The sequence below is a fragment of the Coffea arabica genome, chromosome 1c (genome assembly GCF_036785885.1).
Source record: "Coffea arabica cultivar ET-39 chromosome 1c, Coffea Arabica ET-39 HiFi, whole genome shotgun sequence".
NCBI classification, from domain to species: Eukaryota; Viridiplantae; Streptophyta; class Magnoliopsida; order Gentianales; family Rubiaceae; genus Coffea; species Coffea arabica.
Window position 1 is genome coordinate 54670582 of NC_092310.1, and position 20622 is coordinate 54691203.

A 20622-nucleotide genomic window follows, 5' to 3' on the forward strand; every position below is an offset into this window, starting at 1 on the left:
ATAATATCTTAAATAATCTCTTATCTAATATGTACTTGACATTTAATTGTAGTGTTTGTCCTGTGAATGAATAGTAAGGATGGCAATAGGAACGATGGCCATGCAGGATTTTAAATAAGGTGAGGTAAATGAATAGTAAGGTCGTATTTACTTCTCCACTTTTAAATGGACTCCCCACTTAAAATTTTAATACTACTATATATTGTAAAATAAAGTATATAATATAATGCCATGCATGTAATATGAAATAGATAATTTGATTTTTTTATGATTCAATAATATAATCTTTTTGTTTAATTTTTTGTATTAAATGATGATCTCGTTATATAATTTGTTCTTTTTATGGCATGTAGTTTATTAAAAAAAACAATAATTGATTTTATATAATACCAAATATAGAGAAATGGATTCACAATATCAAAATGATTTCTAAACTTGATCTCACATTATATTTTTTTGCTGAAGTTTCAAGATTAATAAATTCATTATCAATGTTTTACGTATAAAAAAATAAGGTCAAACATAAAAATAGAAACAAAAACGACACGAGACAGGTAGGATAGCAGGAGCGTGACGGGACCGACAATTAGGATGTGAAATGAAAGGAGATGACTGCGTGGGAGACAGGGGAGGGGCCCTGGCTTGTTGCCATCCCTGGTGACTTGGTGAAGAAACTGCAAACAGCAACAACTTCAGCAACTAATTGATGTATTAATTAGACATCAGGTTGTCCGGATTCTTCAATAATTATTTATTAATTTAGTTTAACAGTTTTCTTATGTATTATGTTTGAGGAGCACAGCATTTTAAAATTTACTAGTAATTGATTTGAAACATGAATTGGAGAACTTAGCCTAATAAGACTCGTTTACTAGGGCTCGTTTATTTGAAAATGGTGAATAGTGATCATAAAATAAAATAATAGATGCTAAACATGGAAAAAGGTACGCAAAAAGGTTGTGGTAATGCCAACAGATTTGAAGCATATAAGACTATAATTAATGGTCAAGAAAAAAAATATATTGACAGCATACACACGGTCATACTTGGATGAATGCCATATATGTTAAATTTGAATTTTAAATCTAAATTTTACTCATGTAATATTAATTTAACTATGATACTGTATACACTTGGTATAAACTGACAAATTAAGTAAACATGATACTTGGCATAAATATGGAAGTGACACTGAATTGCCACTGAAAAAGTGACACTGAGGATCTCGACTGCCTGCCATGGTTAATAGCTCTCTCGGTCTTCCTAACTAGATTATGATAATTGTCTTATCCTTTGAGGAGGGAAAAAAAAGGCTACTCAATACACCCAAATTAAGTATTCAGCACTGCATGCCTAACACTTGCATTAGATTACATGATAGCATGGCATGATTGCTCGTTGCATTCAAGACAAACCAATAATATAACTAAGAAACTCATACTAATAAATGCAACGCCTAGTCTCAAGTATCACGAATATTTTCTAAGGAAAACCAATCAAAGCTAGATCCTTTATTTCACGAACCAAATTCCACATACCAGATAAAGCATCAAGGTTGAGAGTGACTTTCAGACTATCATAAGATAGGCCATATTCATGGTACTGATTATGAGGGTAAAATCATACTATTATAATTTTCTCTACTACCAAAGTAATTAATTGACAAACGGAATCATAAAAATCCCACAATTATATATTACTACAGTTATTAAACAAACTTGAAATTCAAAAGAAAAAAAAAAACTTATAATTAGCAATCAATCCAAATACAACCTCGACTTTGCCTGCATGGTGATAGTCAAGCTCCTCCTTATACGAGGATGCAGAGGTCGACAAAGGATCTACGTCTGTATTGAGTTTTATGTCAATTTGTCGGGCTCAAAACGTCAACCTGATCAGGGAAAAGGTGAAGCGGCACCGACATGGCTGCAAGCTCAATAACTACGAAGAAGCCCCTTGGGATGCCTCGTCAAGACCCATCTAGCCTCCATCGCCAATTCACAAAAACTTATTGGCATAATAGCCAATATTCTGATCAACGAAAGGGTGACGAGAAACGGATATGGCTACAGACCAAATAGCTACTACATAGAAGTTATCGGGGATACCCCGCCAAGATCCAGCAAGCCTCTGTTGTCATTTTCTACCCATCTAAGGGTAGGCATATGTGCGCTAGCTGAGACCATAAAATCTGTCGGTCGGTAGATTTTGGATAAAATGGAGGAGACAGTGAGAGATACTGAAAATTAACCTCACGAAGCCCAGAAAACAATCGGTGCCATGCATAAACAACTAATAGCTTTAACTGATAAGATATCAGTCGTCTATCATCCCTGATTATTTTAAGAAATCAATCGGCCCCGGACATGTTGCAAGTGTTTGTGGAAAGGGGGCTGGGATAGTTGTCAATTCAATAGTTTCCAAATGATTTTATTCGATTTAACAAAATCTAAAATTTATTTTTCCAAGATGTAAATTATTTTGACAATAAAGTAACTACAGAATAAATTTTTATGAACTGCACGCAATTTTTTTTTTTTTTTTGTTTTTGGACAACTCCACGTAATGTTAAAACGATGAACATAATCATGTAATTTGAATCACGTATATATTTTTTGGACCAATCTTGCCCCTTAACCGTGCAGGTGCAGCTGCCCCAAATTCCAAGTGTTCCTTCTTTCTCTACAACAAACATACCCACCAATTGGCAAGCATACATAGATGGGACTCTGGTCATCGGAGACGTTCTGAAACAGAAAAAAGTTCTGTCTCATTGCCCAAATAAAAATCAGTTTCGGCTTAAATACGCTAATGTTTCAAGTTGCCGTTGTCTTGTGTCTGTAATCTCAACTGATCGCACCCCAAATTCAACACATTTATCACATGACTAATTCCACTAGCTCCGAAGGCAACAAATTCTTCACTATCTGTTTGTTGGGCGCCTTGGTTACTTTGATTCTTTACTTTATTTTATTTTATTTTTTGGTACAATGAAGGGCTTAAAGGCCCATTAAATAAAAGGAAACTATGCGCGAAAATAACCTCCGTAGCATCAGCATAGTTAACAATAGTTAACATGACCTTTCTATAGTGGCATAAATGTGAACAAATCCCCATTAAAACGCCCGCTAGTTTTCTTTTTCTCGTCTCGATTTCTTCATTTCATGCTTCTGCAATGATGAGTTGCGCGATCATTGCACCGTGATAAGTATGAGCCCATATGATACAGGCTTCTGCTTTGTATTCACACTACTCAATCTTCCCATTTCTTTTTTCTTAAGAAACGATTAACGATTAATCATTAGGATTGCAATGATTAGGCTAAACATATCGATTGGAATGGGACTTCTATCACAACCCATTTATTTCTAGTATTTTAGATTATGGCTGGGCTTTTGCTCGCCCTTTTCCAACGTTGGAAATTTGCTATCTGCTCTGCTGGCTCCAAGATTTAAGAGCCACTCTCAATGGCGCTGTATAGGTAGCAGATTATCTAGTACTGTACTATTTTTTTTGGTTTTTTATCCTCTGCACTCTAGAGATGCACGCAACAGAAAGAATAGTCGAATAAAAACTACTAAATAACATCGCAGCTAAAACATATCAAAATTAGTATTGGAAATTTGAAATTACTACTTGAGGTTATAGTTTTCACAAACACAAATTTCCCCGTTTGAAAGTTTCGATTAATCCAAAATGCAAAGCCACTCAATCAATCATTGCTTCACAAATCACAATCTCCAAAAGAGAGCAGTTTTGTTACCCAATTTTTGAACAAAAATAAATTTGGTACCCAAATTTTCAATATTTGAGCACATTTAGTATCCTTAATGATTTTTTTCCAAATTGCTACTTGTAAGAGTTGCGACTTGCATGATAGTCAAATGTTCGATGAATATCACGTGACTCTTTCTAGTAGTATTTTGAAAAAAAAAATTGTCAAATGTACTAAATGTGTTCAAATATTAAAAGTCTGGGTGCCAGAATTGTTTTTATCTAAAATTTGAGGATTAAAACTACTTATATATTAAAATTTGGGTACCAAAATTGCAATTTTCTTGACTACAATATCGGTTCCATCGTCCCTCCCTCGGGGTGAGGTGTTCAAGATCCGGTTATTAGGCGGACCTCGGATTCGGTTTTTCGCCAATTTCCTCGGAGACCAGCCAACCGACCGATCAGGCTATGATTCTTGACGTCGGTGTCGCAACGGAGCAGCATGACAGCAACTATATAATACACAAGAGCTAAGGGATAATATCGGAAACCTCCCCTGAGGTTTCTTTTAATATCACCTGACACCTCTAAAATTTTAAAATATCATTTATCTCCCTTATTTTTGTTATTTGTGTAACAAAATTTTTAAAAATCCTAAACTACCATTTCACTTGTTAAATAAAAATGTTTCTAAACCACTTTGTTCACTTCAAAAAAACAATCACCTCAAAAGCAAATCTCTTGTAGTACTACTACATCACAATTCTATACCCCATAAAAATATAACTTTGAAAAATAAAAATGATATTTTAAAAGAAATACACTTGCATTAATTTAATTCTATATGCTAAAAATCGATTTCCTATAAATTTACATTTTTTTCCAACATTTTCTCAACCTTTTACTCAAACCATCAAACTATACCGATCATTATAAAATCAGCCCAAAATAAGCAAATAAATCATACCCCACTTTATTACAAATCACAAAAAGTAAAAGATAAATAAAATTTAATTTATTGTAATTTACAATAAAATATTGCATAGTCATCCAAAAAATATGAGTAAGAGAGAATGATGGAGAAAAGCGAAAAAGAAGAATGTGACTTTAGTTTCTTTTTTTTTTTTTAATTTTTGAGTTTCATTTATTTGATATGTTGTGAATTATGTGTCAAGTGAGGATTAATATAGTCGTTTTACAATTACTAGGGGAGGTATGTGATATTTCTAAAATCTTAGGGGGTGCTAAGTGATATTAAGAGAAACCTCAAGGGAGCTTTCTTATATTATCCCAAGAACTAATTGAGAAAACGATATTAGCTTGTACTACTAATAAGCAGATAAAATTGAAAAATAAAAATAAAAATAAACTGCCTCCACTCCGCTTTACGTGTGTGAACTCCCTCCAGAGAAATAAATCATCATGGGAAAAAGAAAAAGAAAAACCAAAAGGACAATGATGTCCCAGTTCCAGTTCACACTTCACACTCGGCCCGTGCGCTATAAACACACAGGGCGACAGCAGTCGCACAATCTACAAAGACAAAAGAATAGTCGTCTGTCTCTGTCTTCATTCCTCCGCAACTACCTGCACGTTTCTTCCTGCTAATTCCGTTCATTATACAGCCTGCTCAAGTATTCTCCTCTTGTTCTCCTGCTCCCTCGGAAAACTTACGTGACCCCAGAATCCGCCCCTTAGGTATATGGTGCGAGTTCTCCTTCATATTTTGTTCAGTAATCGAGAATGGATCTTTGATTTACGTTCTTTTCATTTGTCTGTCTGTTTGTGTACTGATATTCTTTGTTACTGGGCTTGGAGGTTTATGTGACTTATCGGGATCATTTGTGCCTAATTGATACAACAAGTATTTGTCAATTAATTCTAGCTGTAGTTGATAGTTACAATGAGAATTTCTTGGTTTCTGCTAATACATCAGTACAGCAGGTGGAAAAAACTACCCAACACACCTCTTTCCACCAACTTTTCTTTCCCAAGACAGTGCGATTTTTTGTTTTGTCCTTGTTTGAATTGGTGCGCTGCTGAAGATAATTGCTAAGGAGTTAGATTAACTGAACCATGATCCTGTCACGCTTTGGATTCTCTAGACAGTTAAAGCCAATTAGTCTACCATCGGGTTGATAGTTACTATGAGAATTTCTTTCTGTTATATGCTTAAATAGCCAATGATAGAATCATCGAGACATCTCTTTGAGCATTTCTTTTTCTGGTTAATGATGATGTTCTTTACATTTATGTAGTAAAATGCAAAGGAGTTGATCAATTGGATAGTGTTAGACTTTGGAGTCTAAATGGAGCTGTTTTCTTTTCTAAATCTACATTTGTGGAGACCAGCGGCAATGATTTGGTTTGCCCAGCTACTGCTGCTGTTGCTGCTAGTGCAAGAGAATCGTACAGTAGTAGGGGCAACTTCCAATTATTTAATAGGGCTTGGAAGTTATGACATTACTGGTCCTGCTGCTGATGTTAATATGATGGGGTATGCCAACATGGATCAAACTGCATCTGGAGTTCACTTCAGACTGCGAGCTCGTGCATTTATTGTATCAGAACCACAGGGGAACTGCATCCTTTTTGTTAATCTTGATGCTTGTATGGCCTCCCAACTCGTGACTATTAAAGTTCTTGAGAGATTGAAGACGAGGTAATCATGACTTGCTTGTCGGCTTTAAGCAGATTAAGTTGCATACTATTGTTGTTTTGTTATCAATATGTGTAAGATAGTTTCTTTACATGTTACGTGGCTTGCTTGTATTCTTCACTTTTAAGGTGGCATAGCTGAGTAATCATTGCTGTTTCAGGTATGGAGATCTTTATACTGATAAGAATGTTGCTATTAGTGGTATACACACGCATGCTGGCCCTGGGGGTTATCTACAGTATGTTGTGTATATTGTGACATCCCTTGGGTTTGTACGTCAGTCATTTGATGCTCTTGTTGATGGCATTGAACAAAGTATCATACAAGCTCATGAAAATCTACGGCCTGGGTCAATATTTGTCAACACAGGTAGTGGGAGAAGCACAAATCCTCTTGATATTGCTATTTGGTCTAAGGAATCATTTTAGCCAGCAACCTAAGAAACTGTGGGAATGTAATGCCATATGATCTAGAGGTCTCCAAGGGAGATTGCAGACAAGAAAAATAAAATAAAATTTTGAGATCATTTCTTTCTATCATTGAATTTGATCAAGAAGATGCATGTAGTTAAGTTGGAGATAATTGCTTTTGCATATTTAAAAATTTTGGTATTTTTTTTTCTGATCTTACGTCTCCTTATATATGCTTCTGGCCTTGTTACTGAGCTGTTTCAAGTTCTACGTTACTGGGTGTCTTTCCATAGCTTTTACCTTGTCTATTTGCCTGAAAAACCTTCCGTATTAAGGATTTGCTACCAGAGGAATGGAATGATTGATAATTCAATGGTCACCAATCTTCTAGTTCGCTTAAAAACCTCAAAGCATGTGCTCTTTTTTCGGTGAACAAATTTGTGGTTTGGCTCTGATCAATGAATCCAGTAATAAGGATGATGTACCTTATGTTTGCTTTGGTCCTTTTACGTTTTCTGTTTTCGTTACCTAGTCTTTTTGGTATGTCCAGAGCTTTAATTTTTTTAACAAATATGAAAAGAATTAGATTGGAGGAGTAGTTTTCAGCAGATAACTTCATTTTATTTGTCACCAACCACCTGTAATATGATTCCTGCAATCTAAATTTGCTTTATTTATGCTGCTGCAACTTAGATTCCATAATCTGGAATGATGTGCAATCCTACACTTCAAATGTGGTAATCAAATCTTCCAGGGTCATGTTTAGGTGATAATGCTGATACTGAACCTCTTTTGTAATTCTGCTGCATTGCTCTTGACTTGCTTTTGCAACTTGATTAACTATTTTAAGGGCATTTGTTCTCCTGTATTCCATTTTTGCCGGTGCTTTTCACATTTTAGAGGATTATGCAAATGTTGGTTATTCTCTGTCTTTGAATTGTTTGTTGACATACATTCGTTTGTGCTAAGTGTCTTTTGCCAGAAGTTGATGCGCAGTTATCTCCACCTCAATAGTGTTATCGCTTGTTTTTTGTTTTCCATCTACAGGAGAACTTCTTGACGCTGGTGTCAATCGCAGTCCCAGTGCTTATCTTAATAATCCGACAGCAGAACGCAATAAATATAAGTATGACGTTGACAAAGAAATGACCCTTTTAAAGTTTGTGGATGATGAGTGGGGCCCAGTAGGTAGCTTCAATTGGTTTGCAACCCATGGAACATCTATGAGCCGTACAAATGGGTTGATAAGTGGTGACAATAAAGGGGCTGCTGCACGATTTATGGAAGACTGGTTTGATCAGACTAATGCTGGAAGCACGTTCTCTAAGGCATCTGAATCTAGTGAAGTCCCTCGTAGAGTATCAAACATCATTCCGATAGTTCATGAAAAGCGTAAGCTATTGGCTATTTTTGTGTCTTCCTTTCTGTTATCATGGTTGTAAGCACTACAATTGTATTGAAATCCTTACTCAATTTTGCTTTCAAGGTTATTAGAGTTGCTGACCTATTTTCAAATTGTTAATGCAGATCATGAATTGCTTGAGCTTGCTGCATCTTTCAAGTCTTCTCCGGGAAGGCCAGCAACCAAGTTTATGAGTATGGCTAGACGAGTGAGGAGTGCTCTAAGGCTGGCTGATAGGCCTAGATTTGTATCTGCATATTGTCAAACCAACTGCGGTGACGTTAGTCCAAATGTTCTTGGCGCATTTTGCAGAGACACAGGATTGCCTTGTGACTTCAATCATAGTACCTGTGGTGGGAAGAACGAGTTGTGTTATGGCCGAGGCCCAGGGTAGTTATTTGGCTTTATTTTGTCTTTTTTATTTCTCAATAAGCTAAAAAATATGCATACCTTTGGTATTGAGTTTGATTGATAATCTAATGTATACTCAAATTACAGTTACCCAGATGAATTTGAGAGTACACGCATCATTGGGGAGAGACAATTCAAAAAAGCTGTCGATCTTTTCAATAAAGCATCAGAACAGTTGGCGGGGAAGGTTGATTATCGTCATACTTATCTGGACTTCTCAAAACTAGAGGTTACAATACCAAAACAGGGAGGTGGTACTGAAGTAGTTAAAACCTGCCCTGCTGCTATGGGCTTTGCCTTTGCTGCTGGTACAACTGATGGCCCTGGAGCTTTTGACTTTAAGCAAGGAGATAGCCAGGTATTACATTTGGCTACATAGAGAGCCATAACTTATGGTTTCCTTGCATTCAATGTTCAGACTTTGCTTAGTCAGTGTGTTTTCTCTCCTCCCCTCTCTCTCTCTCTCTCTCTCTCTCTCACATACATGAAATGTGCTTTCAGGGGAATGCTTTTTGGAAATTGGTGCGTGACCTGCTTAAAACTCCAGATAAGGAACAAGTAGACTGTCAACAACCAAAACCGATTCTGCTAGATACTGGTGAAATGAAGGAGCCTTATGATTGGGCTGTGAGTTTCTAGCCCATAGTAACTTTCCTGCCAAAAATTAAAAAAGAAGAAATGAAAATACAAAAAGGAAAAAGAGATAAAGAAGATGAACTATTATTGTTATTGATTTAATTTGACTTTCCTACAAGAAACGGATTCTCTTCTGTAAAAGTCATGCTAACTGCAGAGCTTCTTAAATTTTTGTTTAATTTTCTGGAGAATAACATTTCAGCCTTTTGTGGGAAAAGGATGGTTGACTGGGACTCTTATTCTGAGAGTTAGTCATACTTTACGCATGAAATTATTTTGGGAACATTATCCCATCTGTGGGCAATTATGGACAAGAGTTCTAATGTTTTCGCTCTTTCAATTGTGATATTACAGCCTTCAATACTTCCAATCCAGATCCTAAGGATAGGGCAGTTGGTCATTCTCACTGTGCCTGGAGGTATTGGCTTTTCTTTTTATTCCCTGTCATGTAACTTAAAAGACTTCATTATTCTTTTTCTTCCCCAAATTGTAAGATGTGAAATTCTGATTGGAGTCCTGAAATATGTAGAGTTTAGTTCCTATCCACATGCTTTTATGTGGCTGATTAAAATGGATAACATGCAGACAGTCTTTTGCCATTCATTTCGCAATTTTAATCATTTTTTGACTATTAGATATGTCGATGACTGACATCTACATGTTGATATGACATATTGTGAACACAGATGTCTAAAAACTGATGAATTTAGAAATAAACCTATGTCACCCTAAGCTTCAGATTTGAGACTTTGTGAAATAGAAAGCATAGTTGATTTTACAAAGCAGATTTTAATATGAAATAATATATGTAAGATGATTATTCAGAAGTTATTGATGGGATTTACTTCAAGCAATTTAAATAACCATCTAGGGCCTTGTTTCCTTTGCTGCAATTAGGGCCAATCAACTGTTATTATGCAACAAGACGTGTTTCCTGGTTTTAAAATGATGAGGTCAACTTTCTTTTATCTAGCTCCATTTGGACCCATGATTAATGCAGTTGTCATATTCTCTTGAAAGTACCGTTGTGAAGTACATTGATACGGGATAATAAGGGTTCACAATAGCAACTGTATCAGCAATTTTAGTGTCTTTTTACTTGAAACCTAGCTATCATGCTTTGTATCATAAGCACTAAAGTTTAATGGCTTCATGAGGTTAATGTCTTCGGTCTGTTCTTCATGTTTGCATTTGATGCAGAATTCACAACTATGTCTGGGAGACGGCTCCGTGATGCTGTGAAGGCAGTGCTTACTTCAAGTACTGGACAGTTTAATGGAAATGTGCATGTTGTAATAGCTGGGCTAAGTAACACATATTCTCAATATATTACCACCTTTGAGGAGTACGAGATACAGAGATACGAGGTAAGTGAACTTGTCATGCTACATGCTTATGTTTTGGTTGTTAGGCGGGGTTTTTTTTGTTGGGGGAGAGGGATGGGGTAGTTTGGGTTTCATGATTCTATTTTATTCTGTCTCAAAGCATGTTACCTGGAGAAACAGCTGCTCTTGAAACATATTGGAAGATCATATAAGTTGGTTGAAATGCTGTTGTTGCCAAAAGTATACGCTCACTATAAAGTGCTTCTTTAAACGTATGTATCTTGTTTTCTGAGTAGATTTGGTAGTATATCATATCTCTTCGAGATTCATCATGCTCTTCCACAACAGTGGTAGATTTAGATGCTTGGGCCACAAAAACGTTGCAACTTGTTCTGTGTATTGGCACCTGTAATCTAATTAATCAAGTTGTTTAAGCCGCACCCTGTACCTTAAACTTCTTATAACGGAGCAAACGGTACGGAAGGTAACGCTAGTAACAGCATACTGCATTATCATTAAAGCATTTTAGCAATTTATACTGGATTTCTCTTCTCAGGGTGCCTCCACACTTTTTGGTCCGCATACCCTCAGTGCGTACATACAGGAGTTCAAGAAGCTGGCAACAGCCCTAGCAAGTGGACAACCTGTTCAACAAGGCCCACAACCACCAGATCTTCTAGACAAGCAAATAAGCCTTTTAGCGCCAGTTGTGTTGGATGCAACTCCCATAGGCAAAAAATTTGGGGATGTCTGCAAAGATGTACCTAAGAACTCCACCTTCAAGAGAGGTGACACAGTAACTGTTGTTTTCTGGTCCGCATGCCCCCGAAATGACCTCATGACTGAAGGTACATTTGCTCTTGTGGAGGTTCTCCAAGGGAAGGATGCTTGGATTCCTGTTTACGATGATGATGACTTTTGCCTCCGGTTTATATGGTCAAGACCTTCTAAATTTAGCGCTCGAAGTCAGGCGACTTTGGAGTGGAGAATACCAGAAACAGCTGCTGCAGGTGTCTATAGAATAAGACATTTTGGTGCTGCTAAGAGTCTTCTGGGGTCAATCAAGCATTTCACCGGTTCATCCAGTGCTTTTGTGGTGGCCTGAGAATCCTCCATTTGGGTATATAGATTATAAGGTGATCAGATGTTTGTGCTTTGTGCACTTTGTCAGGTATGAGCTTTAACCTGAGGAAACATTCTCAGAAACAAAGAGTGTTTGCTACCTCTTTTGGTCGACAAATTTCAGAGAGGCTCCTCGGAATTTGCCCTTTGCATATTTGTAGCTCCAAGCTCATGTATCATTTAACTTTTTTTTTTTTTTTAATCAGTAACATACATTTGTATAACCTATTCTATCCTAATCTAGGGAGAGGGAGTGCCTTAGGTGACTCTAAAACTTCTTTTGTTGAAAAATGCAACCAGTTTGTTTTTGGGATAATTTCAGAAACCTCCCCTGAGGTTTCTGACATTTACACTTACCTCCCCTGTGGTTTGAACAATTACACTGACCTCCCCTGAGGTTACTAATCCTTTACAAATTCAGTCCAAATGATTAAAATATTATTTTAGAGAGTGAAATTAGAATTTTATACCTGATTTGTCCTTTGTGCCACATGTCCAATGAATGGCAAAGTATTACAAATTAATTAACAATTAATAAATTTTAACGAGCGTAGTTTATAGGCAAATATGTATTGCCTATTTAAAGTACCAGCTCTTTACATGAATTTTATTTTCAAACATTTACTTTATCACAAATATTTATTCTCAAATACTGATTTGTATTTACTCTCAAATATTTAATTTTTGTTAAACACAAAACCTACCAGTTTTTCTTCCGTAGAAATATTAATATAACACTTTTTCAATTTTAGTTATAAATATTTATGTATTTAACATAAATTAAATAATTTAGGATAAAATATCCATAAAAAGCCAATACTTTACTCATGTGATGGATAAAAGTCATAAAAAATTAATAGTTTATGAGGCCATTTATTTTTTTAAAAATATTTAATTTATATTAAATAGATAACCTACTGATTTTTTTTGCAAGAATATTACTTTAACACTTTTTAATTTTTAATTACAAATGTTAATATATTTATCATAAATTAAATATTTGAAAATAAAATATCTGTAAAGAGCCGATACTTTAAATAGGATATGCGTAGTTGCCCATAAACTACACTATTTAAAGTAAGGAGTATAGTTTATTGATTTAAGTTAAGGAGTGTAATTTATTGATTTAAGTAAGGAGTGTAGTTTATAGGCAAACACGCATAACTTATTTAAAGTACCGGCTTTTTACAGGTATTTTATTTTTAAATATTTAATTTACAATAAATATATCAATATTTATAGTTAAAAATTAAAAGGTGTTACAATAATATTCTTGTAAAAAGAAAATCGATAGGTTATCTATTTAATATAAATTAAAATTTTTAAAAAAAGAAATGGCCTATAAAATGTTAATTTTTTATGACTTTCATCCATTACATGAGTAAAGTATTAGCTCTTTATGAGTATTTTATTCTGAATCATTTAATTTATGTTAAATACATAAATATTTGTAATTGAAATTGAAAAAATGTTATATTAATATTTCTACGGAAGAAAAATTGGTAGGTTTTGTATTTAACAAAAATTAAATATTTGAGAGTAAATACAAATCTGTATTTGAGAATAAATATTTGTGATAAAGTAAGTGTTTGAAAGTAAAATACATGTAAAGAGCTGGTACTTTAAATAGGCAATACGTATTTGCCTATAAACTACACTCATTAAAGTTTATTAATTGTTAATTAATTTGTAATACTTTGCCATTCATTGGACATGTGGCACAAAGGACAAATCAGGTATAAATTTCTAATTTCACTCTCTAAAATAATATTTTAATCATTTGGACTGAATTTGTAAAGGATTAGTAACCTTAGGGGAGGTCAGTGTAATTGTTCAAACCACAAGGGAGGTAAGTGTAAATGTCAGAAACCTCAGGGGAGGTTTCTGAAATTATCCCTTTTTTTTTTGGGGGGTGGGGGTGGGTACACTCTATATATAAATATTTAGCAAGCACATCTTCAAAAAAGTTGTTTTATTTTTTTGGTACACAAAAATGCAGTAATTATTTTGAAGTCACTTGGGCCTTCAGCCCTCTTAAGTCGATAAACAAACAGAAACAAAGAAGCGACAGCGTTCCAAAACATCGCGTTGTTTTATTTTACTTTCATTATTTTTCTTGAAAAACACAAATTCGACAAGCGAAAGGGCAATTAAAGTGGGGACGCCAGGAGAAACGACATCGTAAAACGCCACCATCGGCATTACTGGTGGCGCCACTGTAGGTCTCTCACTGGAAGAGCCCCTATACATCATATACGAGAGCACAACTCAAAGAAAATAAAAAAACAGCAAGAGCTGGAGCTAGCAAAGCAAAACTAATAGAGAGGAAAAAGGCAGTTTTTTCTCCAAAAGAAAAAAAAAAGGAGAAGAAGAAGAAATGTCAGTGCAAGAATATTTGGATAAGCACGCGCTCTCCCGGAAAATAGAAGACGCCGTCAATGCCGCCGTTAGGGCCAAAACTCCCGATCCAGTCCTCTTCATCGTACGTCTTCAATGCTTATGGTATTTGTTTAATTAGCTTTTCAAATGATATGCTTTATTATGTATATATATACTTATTTGGTGATTATGTGACAGTCGAATCATATGAAGAAATCGGTGCCTTCGATGATTACGAAAGTGAAAGCTCGACAAATTCTCGATAGCAGAGGTATTCCAACGGTTGAAGTTGATTTATACACCAATAAAGGCATGTTTCGTGCTTCTGCACCCAGTGGAGCTTCCTCCGGAATGTAGGTCCTTTTCCTTAATGCTTACAGAAATACTAGTCTGTTGCAGTAGTTAATCTGAGTGTAAATGCTTTGCAATGGAATTTGCAGCACCGCCACACTTGACATCCCAAGCTTTTGATAATAATATCTGATTATATTCCATCTATCGGTTGACGTATTTCTGAACTCAGAAATCAATTCTGAATGAGTGTTGTTGTATTGATTTCCTGACTCTAGGTATGAGGCTATTGAATTACGTGATGGAGATAAGGGAACGTATCTTGGAAATGGTGTGAGCAGGGCTGTTAGAAATGTCAATGAGAAAATATCTGAAGCTTTGATTGGTATGGATCCTACTCTTCAGTCTCAAATTGATCAAGCCATGATAGACTTGGACAGGACAGAGAAGAAGGTAGCTTTTCCATTCTCTGAAGTGTTTTGTCAGAATTTTGTTCATTGTTATCAACCAAATAAAACAAAATAAAATACTGATCGTTTGTTTTGCACTGTAGACCTTGTATGACTTTGGATGATGCTGTATACATCATATCTATTCAAGCCATTTCATTTAATTGTTTACACTCTAGCACAAGATGTCATCCTGGGATGAACTGCGCTGAGGTGTTGGGCAGTAGTATCCAAAACCTTGATAACTTTTGAGGTGTTAGGCCATAGCACCTGAAACCCTATAATCTCTTGTTCAGGGCTTGCAATTAGTGACCCTGAAGCAGGCACTGTTGTTTGTTAGCCTTATAATCCAATTATAAGTTGCGAATCTGTCACCTTCTGCATCTCTAGGTAGTTTGTGGTGCAACTTCAAGGTGGATTGATACATCCAAATTTTCTTGGTTTGCATGAAAGATAATGATATCAATGCTTCCTTATAGAATTGTGGCCCATTAATGCCAGCTTAAATTAGATTGCACTTATCCAGTAGTAATCTTTTATTTTTAATTTTTGTTTTGTTGTAAGCAAATCTTTTAATTAGCTAATAGGAAATTGATATTCACAAGAACTTGAGTTGACACAAAAACACAAGTCCTCGAATTTCTGTTTCATCTTCCTAGTAGTTTGATGGCACGAATAAGTCAGAACTTGATCATCATCTATTTTTGTGTCTAACAGAGAGAAAGGTGTCTCTTAATCATAATCTATTTTTATGTTTAAGGAAAAGAAAATATCTCTATATCATTGTGTCTGTTTGCTATAGCATACAACTGATTCCTTGCCTGCCTGCATATTTGTCTAACCTTTGCATGTTCCTTGTCATACATCAGGAAAGTCAATTAGTTTTCACAAGGCCTCTGCTCCATTTCAGTAATTTATTCCTACCTCTAAGAGAAAGTGCTTTTTGGGAATTCTTTTTTCAAGTAATTATTTTCTTTGTCTGGCATATTTTCACTAATACTGCTGAATATTTATCTCTTTTCCTGAATGATTTGGAAATTTAGTCTTCTTTTTCACAATTTGGTGTTGCAGAGTGAGCTTGGAGCAAATGCAATTTTAGCAGTATCCATGGCTGCTTGCAAAGCTGGTGCAGCCGAAAAGGAGGCATGTGAATGCTGTTTTTGGCATTTGGTTTTCACTTAAACTAAACTAGAAGCGATTTATCTGCTACGTGTGATAATTTTTACTTGCAGGTTCCACTGTACAAACACATTGCAGTTCTTTCGGGCAATACAAATCTTAGTCTTCCTATTCCTGCTTTCACTCTTATAAGTGGTGGAAAATATGCTGCAAATTTTTTGCCTGTTAAGGTAAGCTGTGCTTAGCTCCAATTACCTATCTTATCAAGCTTGTTGGTTCCTGTGATTGATTTCCTGTTTACACCTTCTGCAACATTTCATTGGCTACACGTGGTTGCTTCTTTCAAACCTTTTCTTAAGGTTCTTTTTTTTTTTTCAACTCTGTGAATTTGCATGTTAATTTAAAGTTTATATTTCTTGATGTTATCTGATGATTGGCTTGAAATTTGTCAGCAAATTATGATTCTTCCAATTGGAGCTAGACAGTTTGAGGAGGCACTGCAAATGGGCTCTGAGACTTATCATCATCTAAAGGTAATTTACCCTTTTGTTGTTAGCTTGTGGCTGCAAGAATATATTTTGCAACTGCAGAAAAGATATTGAGACTCCAAATTGTCTTTGTGCAAAGAGTGACTAATTAAGAATTTGGAACTCTGTTAAATGGTCCACTATCACTATCATAATCTGGGGAAGTGGATACTCCTGTCCTTGGGACTCCTAGGACAAGTATTTGAACAAAGTGACATGAGACTGTTCTTAAGCCTAGAACTTGACCTCTGCCATTGAAGGATGCCTTGACAAGCAGCTAGGTAAATGTTGAGAAGTTTAACTCTTAATGGTAGACTTTGGCCTCCTTGCCCATAAATGTGAACTTTTGAAAATGGAATTGTTATTGGCACTCCATATTTATTATGACACTTTCTTGACCTTTTTTAATTACGCAAAAAGTTGTATGTAACCCTATTGTAATTGCAATTACAAACTATATAGTATTTGGAATGTGATATAGGGGTATGTTTGTCTTTCCGGATGATTAAAAATGTCAAAGGAGTGCCTACATCAAATTCGGTAGTGCCAATACCAGCTTCCCTTTGAAATTCCTATCCCTAGGTCTTTACTTTGTACAAAGTGGAGCATGCTGCAAAATCTCAAGAATAACTAACTTTACACACAAACATATTTCTGAAATTGCCCATTCTGTCAAGACCAGCAAAGATATTTGTGAAGGATGCAAAGTTTTGTACCAAAAATTTTTTCTCTGCCCCTCTTGTTTTAATCTTCTAGCTAATTTGTTAATTGTAAGCTTCATTCCAAAATGGGCAGGCCGTTATTAGTAAAAAATATGGCACTGATGGATGTAGTGTTGGTGAAGATGGTGGTTTTGCTCCAAGCATCACAAGGTAAGTTTTTTCCTTTTTTCCCACCCAAATCATTGATCTTTAATTTGTTCCATTTGACAATATATTTATCTTTGACCTGCTGCTTTATCAGCATTCGAGAAGGTTTGGATCTTGTTAAGGAGGCAATAGGCAGAACTGGGTACAGTGAAAAGTTAAAGATAGCAATTGATGTTGATGCCACCGAGTTCTGCATAGGTGATCTTCTTATTTTTTTTTCAACTAATGGTGGTAAAATGGGAAAAAAAAGGGATAAAAAAAGGGCATGTTGATGTGTGTTAGGCAAGAGTTTTAGTATCTGTTTGATACATTCAAATTTTGTGTGGACATTTGAGAAATTTTCGGATGAGGTATCAAAATGACTTTCCTTGGAAAAGATTGGAGTTTAAAGCTTAATTTGATTTTGGAAAGTATATGTCAGCTCTCTTTGAGCTGTTTCGGTTTAATTATCTCTAGCTACCTCTTGTATTTGTTTCTGTCTCCTGGAAGACTGATTTTTGTTGTCTTCTCTGATTTAGGTACAAAGTATGATTTAGATTTCAAATCCCCCAACAAATCAGATCAAAATTTCAAGTCAGGAGAGGATATGATTAATATATACAAGGAACTTTGTTCAGGTATATCTATTATATACTCCTTTCTTATTTGATTTATTGTTATCTCTTGATGCTTTCTACCTGTTAGAGCAGGTAGAGTTTTTGTCACCTTACTAAGATATTCTAATTTCCCCTATTTTGCCTGTGCAAATATAATGTGAATTTGTAGATTACCCTATTGTTTCAATTGAAGATCCATTTGACAAGGAGGATTGGGAGCACGCCAAGCATTTTTCAAATCTTGGAATATGCCAGGTTTGTCTGACATTCTTCCTGATGATTACCGTGATCACTCTCGTTCATACTTAATAATTAGGACAAACTTAAACTAGTCATTGCTGAAGAGTAGGAATCAAATAGTAAGCTACTGTGAGGAATTTTTTTTCAATTATTTTCTCTGCTCATAGTATTCAAACAATGTTGTTATGTAGTGAAATTAATTCATAGGCACCTAGTGGAACGATGAATTTTATTCCAAGTTGGTAATATTAGCAGAATTTAATCATAATTCTGTGGTGCAGGAGCTTACAAAAGATAGAAAGGGATGAGATTAACATTTTATTCTTTAATTAGATGTTATATGTGTTTGATTCCTTAAGCTATGTATCATTTTGGGCAATGCCTTCTTTTGGGTAATAATGGCACGTGATAGTTCTTTGGGTTCCTAAAATAAGCTAGCTAGGTTGGAGTAGATGTGTTTTCTTATGGAATTAAGTAGTGAATATATTGAATATTTTCTACTGAGTTTATCGCTTCACTCTTCTTTCCATTCTCTTTTTGGTGCTCTTCTGTTCAAACTAAAAAATAGTTTCTCTTCCTAGGTTGTGGGAGATGACTTGTTGATGTCAAACACTAAAAGAATTGAAAGAGCTGTGGAGGAATCTGCTTGTAATGCTCTTCTTCTCAAGGTATCTGCCATTGACAGTTGAGTTTTAGATTCTCTAGTCAAAGTAATTTTATTTTTTCTGGAGTTGTACTGACTGATAGGATTGCCTATGTGCATTTGGAGATGTTGGGTCTTTGTGATGTTCAGAATACGTAGTTTGCATTTCTATTTTGTCAATATGGTGGACAGGCACCTATTTTCTTAAGTATCGACCTGAATTGGCTGTTTTACATGATATGATCTTGAACTTATCTTAAAAGATGGCCATGTGTGCTATTTATTCTTGCTATTAGTGCTTTTTTTTGTCCTCAATGAGTTAGCTAACTTTAATAATATTGAGGGTTGGACTTCAGGTTAATCAGATTGGGACGGTGACTGAGGCAATTGAAAACGTGAAATTGGCCAAGGATGCCCACTGGGGAGTTGTGATATCTCAAAGAAGCGGGGAAACTGAAGATGCATTCATTGCTGATTTATGTGTTGGCCTTGCTGTAAGTCAGATAAAAGCAGGTGCCCCTTGCCGAGGAGAAAGACTAGCAAAATACAACCAGGTTCATACATTACCTCATAACTCTCAGGTTTTCTTTGGCTTCATTAACTTCTATTTGATGGTGCCAGCTAAATTGAAATTTTGGTTGATTGATATAGAATGTTTCAATAGCTGAAGTAATGGGAAAAATTAAAATGTAAAAAGAACAATTTGGATATGGATTATCTTTCAGGCATGTGACTCTGTAGGAGTATTTATTTTCTTGGTCTCATTCTCTGAGTAGGCTTGGATTCACTGCCCCACTCCCAACCTCCCTGGGTATATAAAGTAGAGAAACTGCTCTTCACAACTGAGATAGTGAAAGATTGAATAACATGAAAGTAGACAGTTTTGTTGCATTAACCACAGCTGCTTTCTCAGCCCAATGGATGAAACCCTGCCCTTGGCTGTGTGGTGTAGGCATTTTAATTTGATTGTTATTTATAGATATAATATGGTATAGACTTTAACAGATAAATGTTCATCTATAGTTGCTTAGAATTGAGGAAGATCTTGGAGACCAAGCAGTTTACGTGGGTGATGATTGGAGATTGTCCTAGCCTCCTCAGCGGACCACCTGTTCCTCATGTTTTGCCCAATTACTTCGTACTGAAGTTTGCCTGATATAGATACTAGCGTTCTTGATCAAAGAGCTCGGTTGATGTTTCGTGTTAGTTTTGGTCACAATGGCTGGTTCCCCCCAACCCCCTTGTGATACTATAGCAGGCATCTGTGTATCAAACACACCCCTGAAAAAGGGGGCAAAAATGAAAGAAAAAGAGATTGAAGGAGTATGTGGTTGGACTTTTCCAGGAATTTGAGGCTGTGTAGATTTTACAAGAATATGTAAGTTCATGTTTTTGATGAAATATGAACAGCTAAATTCAGAATGGTTTCCCATTTTACAAAATTAGCTCGTGCTTTTAGTTCACGTGCACCTGAGTTCGTCTCAACTCTCAACGGCTGCTCGAAACACTGTTGGATCACTGCAGTAAGGTGGGTGCCTTTTAAACCATTCTGAAAATGCTTGTCCAGTATTCGATAGCTTGATCTACACAAGTGATATTTTGCCCTGGCAGAAAGGTGTTTAGTATAGTGTAGAGCGACTTTTTATTCTCCTCCTTGTAATTTTCATCCCAAATCACGTCAGTAAAAAATACAGGAACCTTCCTCGTGCAAGTCCGCAAAAGGCATATCATAATAATCTGACAGTCATTGAGGAACTCGCTACTTGCTACTCTAGCTGACATACTACTAAGGAGACTCGATACACTAGGTGTTGCATACATGGACAT

General features: G+C 35.7%; 2 protein-coding genes across 7 annotated transcripts; both read left to right on the plus strand.

Annotated features, from left to right (window-relative positions):
- The first annotated feature begins 5250 nt into the window (after positions 1–5250).
- Positions 5251–11998, plus strand: LOC113729826 (neutral ceramidase 2-like). Of its 2 annotated transcripts, none has more exons than XM_027254100.2 (10): positions 5251–5422; positions 5976–6379; positions 6537–6745; positions 7834–8178; positions 8314–8578; positions 8687–8957; positions 9101–9226; positions 9590–9653; positions 10436–10602; positions 11117–11998. In XM_027254100.2, exons 2-10 carry the CDS (start codon positions 6027–6029, stop codon positions 11663–11665), a joined length of 2349 nt encoding a protein of 782 aa, XP_027109901.2. In that variant the 5' UTR covers positions 5251–5422; positions 5976–6026; the 3' UTR covers positions 11666–11998. The 2 variants fall into 2 exon arrangements, with proteins under 2 accessions (XP_027109901.2, XP_027109891.2); XM_027254090.2 differs by having other exon boundaries at positions 5251–5415.
- Positions 11999–13916: 1918 nt separating this feature from the next.
- LOC113729833 (cytosolic enolase 3) lies at positions 13917–20258 on the plus strand. Of its 5 annotated transcripts, none has more exons than XM_027254114.2 (14): positions 13917–14164; positions 14260–14414; positions 14631–14805; positions 15671–15763; positions 15873–15944; positions 16034–16150; positions 16373–16453; positions 17243–17319; positions 17411–17514; positions 17835–17933; positions 18082–18167; positions 18734–18820; positions 19152–19349; positions 19819–20258. In XM_027254114.2, exons 1-14 carry the CDS (start codon positions 14060–14062, stop codon positions 19885–19887), a joined length of 1518 nt encoding a protein of 505 aa, XP_027109915.1. In that variant the 5' UTR covers positions 13917–14059; the 3' UTR covers positions 19888–20258. The 5 variants fall into 5 exon arrangements, with proteins under 5 accessions (XP_027109915.1, XP_027109924.1, XP_027109949.1 ...); XM_027254132.2 differs by having other exon boundaries at positions 14045–14184; XM_027254123.2 differs by lacking the exon at positions 15671–15763.
- The last annotated feature ends 364 nt before the right edge of the window (positions 20259–20622 follow it).

Bases quoted from the DNA above. Each gene is read 5' to 3' on its own strand.
- LOC113729833 (XM_027254114.2), top strand. From the start codon at position 14,060: ATGTCAGTGCAAGAATATTTGGATAAGCACGCGCTCTCCCGGAAAATA. The intron at 15,764-15,872 runs GTAATTATTTTC...TTGGTGTTGCAG, and splicing joins TTTGGGAATTCTTTTTTCAA to AGTGAGCTTGGAGCAAATGC. The intron at 16,454-17,242 runs GTAATTTACCCT...CAAAATGGGCAG, and splicing joins AGACTTATCATCATCTAAAG to GCCGTTATTAGTAAAAAATA.
- LOC113729826 (XM_027254100.2), top strand. From the start codon at position 6,027: ATGGAGCTGTTTTCTTTTCTAAATCTACATTTGTGGAGACCAGCGGCA. The intron at 8,179-8,313 runs GTAAGCTATTGG...TTGTTAATGCAG, and splicing joins TCCGATAGTTCATGAAAAGC to ATCATGAATTGCTTGAGCTT. The intron at 9,227-9,589 runs GTGAGTTTCTAG...GTGATATTACAG, and splicing joins AGGAGCCTTATGATTGGGCT to CCTTCAATACTTCCAATCCA.